Source organism: Ceratotherium simum, chromosome 35 (assembly GCF_057802395.1).
Source record: "Ceratotherium simum simum isolate JZ-2026a chromosome 35, ASM5780239v1, whole genome shotgun sequence".
NCBI classification, from domain to species: Eukaryota; Metazoa; Chordata; class Mammalia; order Perissodactyla; family Rhinocerotidae; genus Ceratotherium; species Ceratotherium simum.
The window spans coordinates 7,508,466-7,525,469 of record NC_141934.1 but is presented as its reverse complement, the minus strand read 5'-3'; the positions used below and the strand labels follow the sequence as shown (position 1 = coordinate 7,525,469).

At 41.8% G+C, this 17,004-nt stretch overlaps 1 protein-coding gene across 4 annotated transcripts in view; it reads left to right on the top strand.

Moving 5' to 3' along the window:
* Positions 1–2,777: 2,777 nt before the first annotated feature.
* Positions 2,778–17,004, top strand: part of SFI1 (SFI1 centrin binding protein) — a 95,346-nt gene continuing 81,119 nt past the window's right edge. For 2 of the 4 annotated variants that reach the window (XM_087423936.1, XM_087423935.1), the window contains exons 1-2: positions 2,778–6,741; positions 12,578–12,706. In XM_087423936.1, the coding sequence (XP_087280062.1) occupies positions 12,609–12,706 (98 nt within the window). In that variant the 5' untranslated portion in view covers positions 2,778–6,741; positions 12,578–12,608. The remainder of the gene's footprint in view (positions 6,742–12,577; positions 12,707–17,004) is intronic. The other 2 variants (XM_014786953.2, XM_014786952.2) reach the window with 1 other exon arrangement.

Here is a 17,004-nt window from a genome sequence, read left to right as displayed (position 1 = left end):
CGCGCCCATAACCTGAATCTTGAGCCTGCACGAGAAGGGGCAGTTCTAGTGTGTTTGGGTGAAAATGAGCTGGCGAATGTCAAGCGCTTAGTACATAGTGCCGAGACTGGCTGACGGGGGCACAGAAATGCAAATATAATTTCCCTACTCTAAGCGATGAAAGTAACTGCTGCTCCGGGGAGGAGCGGGCAGGAAGGGTTTGGCGGGGATCACAGGTGAGCCCGGTCTCCAGGAATATCACGTACCCCAGTTTCTGCCCCGTAGGACCGCCCAGGGTTGGTGAGAAATGACACATGGGCGTGGAGGGAAACGTAATTTTCCTCGCTAAAGAATAGCGAAGACTACATTTCTTTGAAGGGGCCTACTTTCTTTGAGCTTCACTTTCCTCACTTGTGAAATGAGGGGATTGGGCAGTAAGTGATCACTAACTTCCCTTCCTATGAGTGTTGGCACTAGAGAAAACAATAATGAAAACGTTTTTCTGTTTGTGATATTGAATACGATGTGTCTCTTACAAACTGTCTTTTCTCTGCAGGCAAGAGACAGAGGGAAGTGTTTGCAAGTCGGGCTGAGTTTGCATTGCCGCTCTACCACACCCTACAGGATGTGGAGAATTAGGCCATTTATCCTTAGCCTTGGTTTTCTCATCTGTAAAATTTAGAAGATAACCCACTCAGGGCTGTTGACAAGGTTAAAATAGGATAAGGTAGGCAAAAAGTTTTATACAACCTCCATAAAGCTGTTTTTTTGTTTTTTTTAAGCCTATACAGAGACACATTGTAGGTGGTCAAACAATGGTCATTTTTATTATTATTTTTAAAACCAAGCTGCTATTAGAATCCAGGTTCTTCCTGATGCTAGGGAAATGGTTTAATCTTCTTGTCATTATGGAATAGTGGAGAAGGCCCATTCTTTGAAGCTCTTAAATCCTGGCTCTGCTGCTTACTATGAAACCTGAGCCAGTCATTTCACCTTTCTGGACCTGTTTACTCATCTGTCAAAAAGGGATAGCAGTACCTCCTTTTCAGACTTGTGGGAGGAGTTACAGATAACATTAAAAACAGTGTTTTGGCTATCTATTGCTGTGTAACAAACCACTCCCAAACTCAGTGGCTTAACTCAACATTTATTTTGCCTCTGAATGTGCAATTTGGGCCTGTTCTAGTTGAGACACTGGTCTCTGCTCCATGTAGCATCAGCTGGGGCGCTGGAAGGCTGCGGGCTAGGATCATCTAATCGCTCACTTACTCACCTGTTTGGTGGTTAATGGTGGCTGTCAACTGGGACCACTGGAGCTGTTGGCTGGAACACACATTGCCTCTCTGTGGCCTGAGCTTCCTTACAACCTGGTGGCTAGAGAGAATGAGAGAGCCAGACAGTTGCTGAATTGTTTTTTTTCTAACTATGCTTCCAAGTCACTCAGTGTCTATTCTGCCACATTCTGTTCCTTAGATAGGAGTTACTAAGGCTGGCCTATATTCAAGGGGAGGGGACTTAGATTCCACCTTTATATGAGAGGAGTGTCAAAGAATTTGTGGGCATATTTTTAAATTACCACAAGCCACACACGAAATCTGCTCAAGGTACTGTAGCTAGCATGATAGAGGCCTCACCTGGAGCTAATGTCCTGGGCCCTCTATCCTTGTTAGGAGAACGATCCTAGTTAGGACATACTCTTCCACCAGGCTCTTCTCTTGTAGAACCTTGGTCTCAACTCACTTCTTACCTCTCAGAGTCTCAATTTATCCTTGTGAAAGAATAAAACAATTATTACCTAGGAATAAAGGTAATAATTTACTAAGGGAGGGCGTCTAAAAATTTCTTTCACCTCTGCCAAGCAAAAGCTAGATGCTTGCAAATCCTTGTTTCATTGTAGCTTTTGAATGTTACTCTCCTTGGCAGGAATGATAATTTGTAATTCTAAATGCCCCTTTTTGCAACTAGTAATGAAATTTCAAATATCAGAATGGGAAACCCCTTTGAGAGAGTGAGAGAGAAATGACTTATTCTAGTTCTTTACTAAATATAAGATCTTGGTTTACGTTCAAAATGTTTGTTCCAAGTTTGGCATAAGGAGACTCAAAGGTTTAGTCATTTGGGGGAAATTAGTCCAAGAACAGTAGAGAAGCAAATGAAAGTATTAGAAACCTAGAAATTTTGAGAGCAGCCTCATCTCAGAAATTGAATTGCCCTGTGCCTCTCTAAATGAGCTTTTTCCTACTCAGTTTTTCTTGCTCCAAGGGTAATCCCTAGTTCCAAGAAAATAGGATTTGAACAGTTTCACACTGTGTCATCATGTACTCAGGTTAAGGACTATAAAGGAGTTATTAAGGGATTTCCGGAAGACCACACAGCAAATTATTTGCAGAGCGTAGACCCCTTCTGACACTTGTACATCTTTGATTTTATATATGGGAAGTACTTAAAATAGAGCCTGACACCACATAAGTGCTGCTGCACTAGCTGTTCTTATTCTATACTGTTATCTTCCAATGTTTCTTGACAGGACTAATTATTTTCATTATAACTCAAATGGAAATGCCTTTTATCTTTTTCTAAATTAGTCAAAGCTGACGGTGGTAAATGCACGTGACAGGAAGAAAGCATCAGCAAATTATCTAGAAAGCATGCTTATTGATTTATCATTGTGGATCTGTCATAATTTATATAAATGTACATAATTTATATAAAAGTACTTAAAGACTAATTTTACAATAAGCAAGTATGACTGTTAATTAGGGCTTTGAAACTCACTAAATTTTTTTTTTTTTTTGTGAGGAGATCAGCCCTGTGCTAACATCTGCCAATCCTCCTCTTTTTTTGCTGAGGAAGACTGGCCCTGGGCTAACATTCGTGCCCATCTTCCTCCACTTTATATGGGACGCCGCCACCGCATAGCTTGCCAAGCAGTGTGTCAGTGCATGCCCGGGTCTGAACTGGCAAACCTCAGGCCGCTGCAGCAGAACGCGAGCACTTAACCACTTGTGCCACTAGGCCAGCCCCACTAAATTGTTTTAAAACTACTTGGCCACATAACTTCAGAAAAGAGTTGTCCATAAAAGACTGGCTCCCGTGTCCCACTAAAGTGGAACTTCTTTTACACATTTTTTTAATTATAAAATTAACATATGTAGAAAATGAGCAGAAATGCAAATTACCTATGATTCTAATTCTGAGACACCCAAGTTATTTTTCCTCATGTTTTTAAAAATCTTTCAAGCATTTACATACATAATACTAGCCTTTGTTCTCTCCACCAGAAATCTCACATGCTTTCAAATGTTTTACAAAGCACCGGAGAAAAGCATATAAAAATGCCCCACCGATCCTCCCCCATCCTTATTTTTAAAATGATCAGCAAAAAGAGGAGGATTGGCATGGATGTTAGCTTAGGGCTGATCTTCCTCACAAAAATAAAACATAAATAAAAAAAAATTAAAATGATCACAATGGACCTAAATTTAAAATTTTAACAACTATTTACTGACAGTTAGTGCTTGTTAATTACATGTTAACAGAAGAGTTAAGAAAGACATCAGCCTGGGATAATTTTAATTTGGGGGTTGCAGAACGAGGCGTCCCCACCCCTACCCCCCAACCCCGTTCAGATTGACAACGTCTCTGGGCCACGCATGCGCGCGCCCTGCTCCTTGGGGGCCGGCTCCAAGAGCCACAGAAGCTCACGCGGGAGCCTGGAGGTGGAGAAAGGAGGATCTTAGCGCCGGCCTCCAGACGGAACCTCATTCCTAGAGCGTGACTCGGGGATCCGCTTTGAAACAGCTTCCACTCCTCTAAGAGTAGCAGTAGGAAGCTGAGCTCTGAGAGAAGCAAGTGGGCCAAGGAGGCAAAGAACCCTAGGTGGGGCTGAACAGTGCGTGCATCCACACACCTCAGGGCCAACTTGCAATGCGCGCGCTTCTAGGCGGCCAGAGGTAGGCGTGTCACCTGCCGGACTGAGACTGCGCTAACTGCAGGGTCGCTGGCGAGGCGTCTCTCACGGACGCCGTGTCGCCGTGGAGACGGGGGCGGGGCTGGCGCGAGACCTGCGTCAGGAGGCGCGGGAAGGCGCTGAGGCGCGCGTCGGCGGTGCGGGCTTGAGGAGGTCTGTGCCGCTCCGCCTGCTCCCGCCGGGAGGGAGCGCCAGGACGAAGGGCTCGGCTTCCCCAGCTACGAGCCCGGGTCCGATCGTCTTCAGCCTCTAGTGCCTCGGCCTCTGCGACGGGAGTCCAGCGGCAAGCGCACGTTTCTCCGAGCTGGGCCGAGTGATTCCGCTGTCGGAGCCTCAGATTACTCCTGCTCTAGAAGTGCGGGTGATGCTGCCTACCCACGGGGCTGTGGTCCACGAGTGGAGGAGCTGTGAAAAGAGCGCGCCGGACGGCATCCGGACCCCGTCTTCGCCCGCCGCGGCGCTCGCCTCGTCTTTGCTGGGTCCTGCTTCTCGTCGGAGTCTTGGCATCCGGCGCGCCGCATCCTCCCGCGAGTCTAGTGCGCTGCAGGCGGGTGCCGGTGCCCGCGTCCAAGCAAGGCTCATTAGTGTGCGCGGATCCGAGTCAGGGGTTCCTGGATCGCTGCTGCGTGGCCAGGCGAGGGACTGCTGTATCCAGATCTCAGGGGCCCCATCTGAGGGGTCAACAGGGCAAACACTGTGAAGCCTCCCGCGCAGTGGGAGATTAGTGCTTTGTTTTTATTTGATGGGAGGCCGTTCAGATTTCTTGTTAACCTCTGTGTAGACGTAGAGTAAATATTTGTTGAATGACCGGTGTTAGGGACCCGAGTACCAGTCCTGGCTCTACCACTTAGCTGGTGATCTTGGGCACTTCGTCTTTAAAATGAAATGGCTACCACTTGTTGGGGTGATTGTATTAAAAAGCAGGTAGTTAATGAGAAGGGCTTAGTACTATACGTGGCAGAGAGTACCCGCTCCATAAATGTTATTTTGAATCTATAAGTTTTAGATTGCGTGCTACTCGCCCAAGTGCTATGAAGGATGAGGCTTGGAGGTGTCAGGGACGGCTTCCTGGAAGAAGTAGTTGAAACTTATTCTGGGGCTTAAGATAGAATTTTAGGTATTTCCTTGCTTTTCTTTAGTAGGATCATTCATTGTTAGAAGCTGCAAAATACTGTAGAAACTTCTTTAAGATACTTTTAGGTTTCTGTTTTTCAAAATAGGGTACATAATTTTAAAAGCTTGCAGTGGAAAATAGCCCCTGGGCCCCAGTTATAATTTCCATTCTTCTAGCTGTTTCTCCAGATGTTATTAAAAATTGGAAGTAAATATTGGAAGTAAATACCCTATAAGGGTGATATTTCTTTTTTTTTCATTTCTCTCCTTTATTTAAAAAATTTTTTGTTGTTGAAGTACAGTTAAAATACAATATTATTTTAGTTTCAGGTGTACAACGTAGTAATTCAATATTTATATACATTATGAAATGATCACCATGGCAAGCCTTGGAGCTATGTGTTACCGTACAGTTATTACGATATTATTGACTATATATGTTCCCTTAGGTGACATTCCTTGACTTGTTAGTTTTATACATTGTTTACTGTTATTCATGGGAGATAAGTACTTAGCTCACACTTTTCCTTTCCTCATCTCACCGTGGTTATGTGGTAATTTGTTGTTAAATTAATAGTGTTTACATTATATAACAAATATTCACTGCTGAACCAAATAGAGTACTGCAACTCTTCCTTTCTTGTACATTCCATCATTTTTACTTAGAATTAATAATTATCTTATTTTCTTATATGCCTAGTATTCCATGCATAAATCACTAATTTTTTTTTCTTCAACGTTTCTCATATGCCTATCAGTAATTTTTTGCATACTCTCAAAACCATCAGTTTTATCTTTTTCCTGGATACCTTCCTCTTCTGCTCTAATCTGATCTGGTGGCTCTGTGCCTGCTGTACCCACTTCTAATCCAGAGACTTTTTTCACATCTACCCCAGAATTTGCTTCTTTTTGCTGTTCTCTTGTGTTGAATTCGCTGTTGCCCCATCCCCTTTAATTTTTTTCTTGATTTGCATCCTTGGTTTTTGGAGCACATTTTCCTGTAATAACTACTTCTTTTTCCTCCTCCTGTTCCTCCTCTTTTTCTTCTTCTTTTAACAGCTTTATTGTAATATAATTCACATACGATACAATTCACCCATTTAGTGTTCAAATCAATGGTTTTTAGTATATTCACAGTTATACAACCATCACCATAATCAATTTTAGAACATTTTCTTCACCCAAAAAAGAAACCCTTACCGGTTGGTAGTCACTCCCCATTTTCCTTCAATCCTCCCAACTCTAGACAACCACCAATTTGCTTTCTGACTCTATAGATTTGCCTGTTCTGGACAGGCAAACGGAATCATGATATGTAGTCCTTTGTGATTGGCTTCTTTCACTTAGCATAATGTTTTCAAGTTTCATCCATGTTTTAGCACGTAACTGTACTGCTTTTCTTTTTATGGCTGAGTATTTCACTGTATGGATATACCATATTTTGTTTATCCATCCATGAGTTGGTGGACATTTGGGTCTCCACTTTTGGGCTATTACCAATAATACTGCTATGAACATTCATGTGCAAGTTTTTGTATAGACGTTTGTTTTCAGTTCTCTTGGATATTTACCTAGGAGTGGAATTGCTGGATTAAATGGTAACTCTGTACTTATCTTTTTGAGGAACTGCCAGACTGTTTTCCAAAGTGGCTGCACCGTTGGACATTAACACTAGCAGTGTATGAGGGGTTCAGTTTCTCTACATCCTCACCAACACCTGTCATTATCTTTCTTTCTTTTTGATTATAGCCATCCTAATCGGTATCTCATTGTGGTTTGATTGCATTTCCCTGGTGGTTAATGATGTTTAGCATCTTATAATGTGCTTACTGGCCATTTATATATCTTCTTTGGAGAAATGTCTATTCACATCCTTGGTCCATTTTCCAGTTGGGTTGTCTTTTTATTATTGAGTTGTTGGAATTTTTAAAATATAATCTAGATGTAAATCCCTTAGCAGATTTGCAAATATTTTCTCCCATTCAGTGAGTTGTCTTTTCACGTTCTTGGCGGCGTCCTTTGAAGCACAAATTTTTTTTTTTTGTGAGGAAGATCCGCCCTGAGCAAACATCTGCCAATCCTCCTCTTTTTTGCTGAGGAAGACTGGTCCTGGGCTAACATCCCTGCCCATCTTCCTCCACTTTATATGGGACACCGCCACAGCATGGCTTGACAAGCCGTGCGTTGGTATGCGCCGGGGATCCAAACTGGCGAACCCCGGGCCGCCGCAGCGGAGCGCGCGCACTTAACCACTTGCGCCACCAGGCCGGCCCTGCACAAATGTTTTTAATTTTGACAATGTCCAGTTTTCCTGTAACTTCTCAAGAAAGGGACACCTTAAGCTTTTTCTCCTTGCCTGTTGGAAAGAGTGATCTACCCTGACATTTGGCCTTGGTGCAGGACCTCTCATCTGAGGATTTGCATCCTTCAGTTTTGAGAAACTTTCTTCTTATTTCTTTGTTAATTTATTCCTCTTTCATTCTCTTATCTCTCTTTCTGGAATTCCTGCTAGTTGTATATCTGATTTCCTGGATTGAGCCTCAGATTTTTTAACTTTTTATTTCTTTTTGTCATTTTTCCCCCCTTGCTATTTCTGGGACATTTCTTCAACTTTATCAGCTACTTTCTAATGTTTTGGCTCTCCTATCTGTTTTTTGTTCTTTTATTTTCTTTTAAATAATATCCTCAGTTTATTCTATGAGTATACGATATGTTCTCTTATCTCTCTGAGGGTATTAACTATCCTCACATATCCAACAACTATGTTGTTGGTTTTGTTTTTCTTCTGTTCCCCGTATTGTCCTTGTTTCCTCCAGAATTTTAAAAAACATTTTGTTATGAAAAACTTCAAGCACATGTAATGTGTACCCATTACCCAGTTTCAAAAATTATCAACTCATAAACTATGTTGTTTCATCCGTACCTCTGCCCACTCTGTCCCAACTGGATTATTTTTGTTTTAATTTTTACTTTGAAATGATAATTAACTCTTACAGAGAAGTTGCAAGAATGATACAGAGAACTCCCATATACCTTTATCTACATTTACCACTTTTTAGCCCCCCACCCCTTTTTTAATCATTTTCTCCATGATGGTTCAAGATGGGGGTTTTCCAACTCTACGGCTTCCTCCACATTTCTCAGTGGGCGTTCTGTGTAAGGATGAGCCCTCCCTTCTCACCCATTTATCTGTCTTTCAGTTTATTTCTTTATTATCAGCCTGAACTCATAGATTCCCATTTTATTTAATGTGTTATAATTTATTACTATCCTTAATTACTTTGGTTCTCAAATTTATCATATTTTACCTGTAAATTTTTCTGTATAGTCTGTAAACGATAAGGTGTCCTTTTAAAGGAACAAGCAACACCACTGTCACAACAAAAAATTAGTGATAATAACTCATTAAAACATTTTTAAGTTTAAAAAAATTTAAAGTTTAAATTTCCCTGCTTGTTTCATGTTTTTTGTTTGATAGTTGATTTGTAGTGAGTTTGTTAAAATCAAGATCCAAAATCAAAGTCCATACATTGTATTTGATATACATCTTAAGTCTCTTTTGATGTATAAGCTTTCTCTTCTTTCCTTTGCAGTTTGTTGAAGGAACTGGGTTGTTTGTCCTGTAAAGTTTCCTACATCGTTGATTTTGCTGATTGCAAAGTCATTTTTATTGTCCCCTGTATTTTTGTAGGTTGGTACTTAGTTCTAGATGAGGCTTGATAACACTTAGATTTAAGTTTTTGGCAGGAATACATCACAGGTGGTGGCACTTCCTCAGATTCCTTTCTTTGTTTGTTTTGGTCTCTCTCTTTCTTATTGGAGGTCATTTCCAAATGTCTTGTGATTCTTGACTGTCCCTTTCATACTTAAGTGTCAGCAACTGAGAAATTAATTGGAAGCTCCCAGGGTCAGAGCAGGACTTGTAGGCATGTGAGCTTCTCTCTGGGAGCAAGCCTGCTTTTTCATTGATGGAAGTGGGCACGGGTGTCAGAATCTGGAGGTCTGTTAGTTCTTAGCTTCTTCTGAGAAGACTCTTCCAGTCTCCTGACTGGGAGGTACCAGTATAGCTGCCAGAATTCTAGAAGCACCTTTCGGGGGAGGGAGCTGGATACCCTGCCTGGCAGAGTTGGGGAGGAGACCGGGGGTTCCAAATGCTCACCATATGGCCTTCCATTCAATCCCCTCATTTGTGGCCTGTGGCTTCAATTCTAGGAGGCATTCCTTGTTCCTTCTAGTTCTGAGCTCTTCTGGGATTCTGTTGGCATGCTTCTCTTTGGTATCCCACTCCATAGGTTTTCACTTCCTCAAATCTGTTAGGTCAGTTATTTTCCTCCTTCTACTTTCTTGTTGCAAAAATTTGTGTAAATCTTTCATTTCCTATGATTTCTTCTCCCATCTCTTGGAAATTATGGTTTGTACCCTTTTATCCTTTATTGTCATCTTAGGAGGTCAATCCATAGGTTTAGCTGGGAGCCCACACCTAATAATCTCTGTTTTTCTTGGGCTTTTATATTTGGTTATCATTATGTGTATTCCAACTCAGAAGCAAGCTCATATTCACACACATCCTTACTGAGATGAAACCTATGTCCTAGTCTTTCCAGTATTTATATATATCACCTGTTAGGTTCCAGACATTGTTTTAGATGCTGGAGATATAGTGATGAGAAGGTCAGATATGGCTCCTGTTTTCGTGGAATTTATATTCTAGTGGGGAAGGCAGATATGTGCAAGTAGTTAGAATGTTGGCACAGAGCATATAACAAAAGGGAGTCTTTGGGCCGGCCCAGTGGCTTAGCGGTTAAGTGCGTACGCTCCGCTATTGGCGGCCTGTGGTTCGGATGCCAGGTGCGCACCAACGCACTGCCTCATGCTGAGGCCGCGTCCCACATACAGCAACTAGAAGGATGTGCAACTATGACATACAACTATCTACTGGGGCTTTGGGGAAGAAAAAAAGGAGGAGGATTGGCAATAGATGTTAGCTCAGAGCCGGTCTTCCTCAGCAAAAAGAGGAGGATTAGCACGGATGTTAGCTCAGGGCGGATCTCCCTCACAAAAAAAAAAAAAAGGAGTCTTTGCCCACAGATCACATTCCATAGAATCATTGTAACAAGACATAAACCGAAGGCAGTGACCCATTTATTATAGCAGTATTTCACCAAAAATCCCTGTCTGAATCATTCTTCAGTTTATTTACAGAAATAGTCACTAATGGTGACCTTTGTTGTTTGGAGTGTGGTACTGGAAAGACTAGGATGTAGGTTTCATCTCAAAAAGGACTATTTGTTTTGTATAGATAAACTCTCTTTTCTGGCTAATTCCTTGTCTGATTTCATTGAAATATCTGACCTTGATTATAAGGGAGACCTTGATTATAAAGGGTGATTTCATTCTTTTAGAATGAATGTCTCATTCTGAATGCATCACAGTTACTCAAGATAGGACATGTCCACTCTGTTAGCTTTCCTCCACCATGTACTTAAATTTTACTCCTTTGTCTTACTACTTGTATTAGTTTCCAAAGGCTGCTGTGACAAAATGCCACAAACTGGGTGGCTTAAAACAACAGAAATTTATTGTCTGATAGTTCTAGAGGCTAGAAGTCTGAAATCAAGATGTTGACAGGGCCATCGTTTTTTCTGAAGCCTCTGGGGGAGGATCTGTTCCATGCCTTTCTCTTAGCTTCTGATGTTGCCAGCAGTCCTTGGTATTCCTTGGCTTGTAGACACATCACTCCCATTTCTGCTTTCATTATCACATGCTGTTCTGCCTGTGTGTCTGTGTCCACATAGCATTCTCCTCTCTCTCTATATCTGTCCCTGTGTCTCTTCTCCTCTTTTTGTAAAGACACCAGTCATGTTGGGTCAAGGGCCCACTCTATTCCAGTATGACTTCATCTTAACTTACATCTTAATTATATCTGCAAAGAGTCTATTTCCACATAAGGTCACATTTATAGGTACCAGGGGTTAGGACTTCAGCATATCTTTTTGGGGGACACAATTCAACCCACAACATTGCTATTCTTTGCACTAGGAAATAAATAAAAACTATGTTATTTATTCAGTTCATAATGAATATTATTGGTAGAGATTATCACCAAATGAAAATGAAAACTGTACATAGTAATCTACTACTGATCAAAAACTGCCTGAAGATTCTTATAGGTAACATTGACAACCATAAAAATTAATCTAGGGAAAAAATAAGAAATCTTGCCTGCTACCAGTGTTCCTGTGAAGGGAAGTTTAAGGCCTTAGAGCATCACCTGGACAGGAAGAATGTGCCAGTCATAACATTTTGAGTGTGGCTCATTCTCCTCTCAGTTTGTTTTCTTAGAAAATAACTTTTTGGGGCTCGCCCTGTGTCCAAGTGGTTAAGTTCGGCGTGCTCCACTTCAGCGGCCCAGGTTCGGTTCCCAGGCATGGACCTACACCACTTGTCGGCGGCCATGCTGTGGTGGTGACCCACATACAAAATAGAGGAAGATTGGCACAGATGCTAGCTTAGGGCAAATCTTCCTCAGGCAAAAAGAGGAAGATTGGAAACAGATGTTAGCTCAGGGCGAGTCTTCTTCAGCAAAAAAAAAAGTAACTTAAAAAAAATACAATTAGGGCCGGCTCCGTGGCTTAGCGGTTAAGTGCGCGCGCTCTGATGCTGGCGGCCCGGGTTCGGATCCCGGGCACGCCCCGAGGCACCACTTCTCCGTCCAACCCGAGGCCGAGTCCCACGTACAGCAACTAGAAGGATGTGAACCTATGACGTACAACTATCTACTGGGGCTTTGGGGGGAAAAAAATGAATAAATAAAATCTTTAAAAAAAAAAATACAATTAAAGAATTTTTTTTTTTTTTTTGGTGAGGAAGATCAGCCCTGAGCTAACATCCAATGCCAATCCTCCTTTTTTTTTTTTGCTGAGGAAGACTAGCCCTGGACTAACATCCGTGCCCATCTTCCTCAACTTTATACGGCACACCACCACAGCATGGCTTGACAGGCAGTGCGTCGGTGTGCGCCCAGGATCCGAACTGGCAAACCCTGGGCTGCCAAGGCAGAGTGCACACATTTAACTGCTGAGCCACTGGGCCGGCCCCTAAAGAATATTTTATTTTATTTATTATTTTTTTCTTTGTGAGAAGGACCAGCCCTGAGCTAACATCCAATGCCAGTCCTCCTCTTTTTTGCTGAGGAAGACTGGCTCTGGGCTAACATCCGTGCCCATCTTCCTCTATATGGGACGCTGCCAGAGCATGGCTTAACAAGCAGTGCATCGGTGTGCGCCCGGGATCCGAACTGGTGAACCCCAGGCCGCTGCAGCGGAGCGTGAGCACTTAACCACTTGCACCACTGCGCCGGCCCCTCCCTAAAGGATATTTTAAATCAGAGACTCCCCACATTCATCTAGTGTTGAATTAAGAAGGAGGGGCTGGAGACTAGGGGCTGGCATGTAGCTGTTTATAAATGTGGCTTCATATAATTTACTCTCTATCTTATTCTCCTTTTTCTTATAGTTAGAAGGGAAGATAAAAAACTTTTTGATTCATGAAGAGTCTGCTCACTAAGAAGAGTATATCATGCCACTGGTTGAATTTCCATCAAAAAGGGATTAAGCAGAGAATGGAGAGAAAGGTTGACTCCAGGTGAGTGATGGGACTTGACAAAAAAATAACTGAAATTATAGTCCATATAAAAGCCTGTAAACACTTTGTGTGTAAAAATAATAAATAATAAAAAAGTAATTTTTTCCTAAATCATGAATGGTGAGATAGGAAGTTTGGGTAAGGACTTTTGTTGATGTTTTGGGTTTCTCATCTAGAGTATAGAGTATAATGCATATTTCATACCTTATGTTACAGTCAAAAACCATTTTGAGGGCCAGCCCTGTGGCTTGGCGGTTAAGTGCGCGTGCTCTGCTGCTGGTGGCCCAGGGTTCGGATCCCGAGCGTGCACAGACGCACCGCTTCTCCGGCCATGCTGAGGCCGCGTCCCACATACAGCAACTAGAAGGATGTGCAGCTATGACATACAACTATCTACTGGGGCTTTGGGGGATAAAATAAATAAACAAAAATTATAAAAAAAAAAAAAAACAAACCTATTTTGAGGGGGCCGGCCCAGTGGTGTAGTGGTTAAGCTCATGGGCTCTGCTTTGGTGACCTGGGGTTGGCAGATTCAGATCCCAGGTGAGGACCTACACACCACTCATCAAGCCATGCTGTGGCAGGCGTCCCACATATAAAGTAGAGGAAGACAGGCGCAGATGTTAGCCCAGAGCCAGTCTTCCTCAGCAGAAAGAGGAGGAGTAGCAAGAGATGTTAGCTCAGGGCTAATCTTCTTCACAAAAAACAGAAAAAAAAGACCATTTTGAGTATGTGGAAATATCCATCATTAAAATTTTGATTTTGAGCAGGAATGAGGATGATTATCCTGAGGTTAGAAGTTATAATATCAAGGCTAGCTGGCTATTGTGTCTTTCCCCTACTTTTGATCATGGTTGCTTTCAGCCTGCATAAAGGTTCTTTTGATTCCAAATAGCAGAATCCAAATCTGGCTAGCCTAGGCAAAAGGAAGGAATTTACAAGAAAGAGACTGCGGTTTACTAACAAACTTCAGATTCACAGGGGTGGGCATATGACTTGGAGCTGGCCAGTCGTGATTGGTTCAGGGGTGGGTGTGTGACCTCATAGGGCTAATCAGAGGTTTGTCTCTAAACTGAAACAACCATTGAGAGAGAGAGGCCCACCTAATGCTGAGGTTGCTGTGACAGCAGTTGCAATCTCCACCATGCAGAGGCAATAGGGAGCCTGTGCTAGAGGAGAAAGGCAGGTCAGCACATTGAGAGAAGCAGGAAGACCTAACAATCTTGAGACACCATTGCTAGTCCTCGAGGCTCTGGTTCAGAATTCTTCCAAAGTACATGAGCTAGAGAATTACCTCTTTGTGCTGGATATCTTCAATTTAACCCTCCAGATCTGATCTCCATTCATTGGCATCCAGGGCTTCCTGTTGGGTTTGGCCAAGGAGGAGCCCTGGCAGGAGAAAGGAGGGAGGGAGGAGAGTGAGGCCAGACATATTCCCTTGGCTCCCTCCTTGCAAGATGTCTTGGGTTGTCTGTGTCCCTTCACTGAAGCTCATAGCACCTCATATGGCAGCAGACTCTATTTGACTCTCCTTCTGGATTCTGGTAGTTATTCCCTCCCCTTAGGCCTTTGGGCCTAGAGGTGGTACCAGCTTAACTTCTACTAGGTCAGGCTCCTGCATTGTCTCTTGTTCCTCTACACCCACACCTTTGTACATACGCCATCCTCAAATTATCCTATTTTATTTTATTGATGTCTTAATAGTTTATAACATTGTGAAATTTTCGTTGTACATTTTTGTGAATCACCATATACATGTCTCCCTTCACCCCTTGTGCCCACCCCCCACCCCCATTGCCCCTGGTAACCACAATACAGTTCTATCTGTCCATGTATTGGTTTATATTCCACATATGAGTGAGATCATACAGTGTTTGTCTTTCTCTTTCTGGCTTATTTCACTTAACATAATACCCTCCAGGTCCATCCGTGTTGCAAATGGGACGATTTTGTCTTTTTTTTATAGCTGAGTAGTATTCCATTGTTTTATATACCACATCTTTATCCAATCATCAGTCGAGGGACACTTGGGTTGCTTCCACTTCTTGGCTATAGTGAATAATGCTGCAGTGAACATAGTGGTGCATAAGCCTCTTTGGATTGTTGATTTCAGGTTTGTTGGATAGATTCCCAGTAGTGGCATAGCTGGATCATAGGGTATTTCTATTTTTAATTTTTTGAGGAATCTCCATACCGTTTTCCATAGAGGCTGCACCAGTTTGCATTCTCACCAGCTGTGTAATGAGAGTTCTCGTTTCTCCACATCCTCTCCAACATTTGTTGTTTTTTATCTTGGTGATTATAGCCATTCTAACGGGTGTGAGGTGATATCTTAGTGTTGTTTTGATTTGCATTTCCATGATGATTAATGATGTTGAACATCTTTTCATATGCCTATTGGCCATCTGTATATCTTCTTTGGAGAAGTGTCTGTTCATTTCCTCTGCCCATTTTTTGATTGGGTTGTTTGTTTTTTTGTTGTTCAGTTGTGTGAGTTCTTTATATATTGTGGAGATTAACCCCTTGTCAGATATATGTTTTGCAAATATTTTCTCCCAGCTGGTGAGTTGCCTATTCATTTTGATCCTGGTTTCATTTGTCTTGTAGAAGCTCTTTAATCTGATGAAGTCCCACTTGCTTATTTTTTCTTTAGTTTCCCTAGTCCAAGCAGGCATGGCATCTGAAAAGATTCCTTTATGACCAATGTCAGTATGTTGCCTATATTTTCTTCTATGAGTTTTATAGTTTCAGGTCTCACCTTCAGGTCTTTGATCCATTTTGAGTTACTTTTTTGTGAATGGCGATAGCATATGTACCATTTTCATTCTTTTGCATGTGGCTGTCCCGTTTTCCCAACACCATTTATTGAAGAGACTTCCTTTCTCCATTGTATGTTCTTAGCTCCTTTGTCGAAAATTAGCTGTCCGTATACCTGTGGTTTTATTTCTGGTCTTTCAATTCTGTTCATTGATCTGTGTGTCTGTTTTTGTACTAGTACCATCTGTTTTGATTACTATTGCTTTGTAGTATGTTTTGAAGTCAGAGATTGTGATGCCTCCAGCTTTGTTCTTTTTTCTTAGGATTGCTTTAGCTATTCAGGGTCTTTTGTTGCCCCATATGAATTTTAGTATTCTTTTTTCTATTTCCATGAAGAATGTCATTGGAATTCTGATTGGGATTGCATTGAATCTGTAGATTGCTTTAGGTAATATAGACATTTTAACTATGTTTATTCTTCCAATCCATGTGCATGGGATATCTTTCCATTTCTTTATGTCATCATAGATTTCTTTCAAAAATGTCTTGTAGTTTTCATTGTATAGGTCTTTCACCTCCTTGGAAAGATTTATTCCTAGATATTTTATTCTTTTTGATGCCATTATAAATGGTATTATCTTTTTAAGCTCTCTGTTAGTTCATTATTAGCATACAGAAATGCAACTGATTTTTGTAGGTTGATTTTGTACCTGCGACTTTGCTGTAGTTGTTGATTATTTCTAATAGTTTTCCAATGGATTCTTCAGGGTTTTCTATATATAAAACCATGTTGTCTGCAGATAGTGAGAGTTTCACTTCTTTGTTGGCTATTTGGATTCCTTTTATTCTTTTTTCTTGCCTAATTGCTGTGCCCAAAACCTCCAGTACTATATTGAATAACAGTGGTGAGAGTAGGCAGCCTTGTCTTGTTCCTGTTCTCAGAGGAATGGCTTTCAGACTGTCCCTGCTGAGTATGATGTTGGCTGTGGGTTTGTCATAGATAGCCTTTATTATGTTGAGGTACTTTCCTTCTATACCCATTTTTTTTTTTTAAAGATTTTATTTATTTTTATTTTTTGCCCCCAAAGCCCCAGTAGATAGTTGTATGCCATAGCTGCACACCCTTCTAGTTGCTGTATGTGGGACTCGGCCTCAGGATGGACAGAGAAGTGGTGCCTCGATGCGCACCTGGGATCCGAACCCGGGCCACCAGCATCGCAGTGCGCGCACTTAACCACCAAGCCACAGGGCCGGCCCCTTCTATACCCATTTTGTTGAGAGTTTTTATCATAAATGGATGTTGTATCTTGTCAAATGCCTTCTCTGCATCTATTGAGATGACCATGTGGTTTTTATTCTTTGTTTTGTTGATGTGGTCTGTCACGTTGATTGATTTGTGGATGTTCAACCATCCCTGTGTCCCTGGTATAAATCCCACTTGATTATGGTGTATGATCTTTTTAATGTATTGCTGTATTCGGTTTGCCAATATTTTGTTGAGGATTTTTGCATCTATGTTCATCGGCGATATTGGCCTGTAA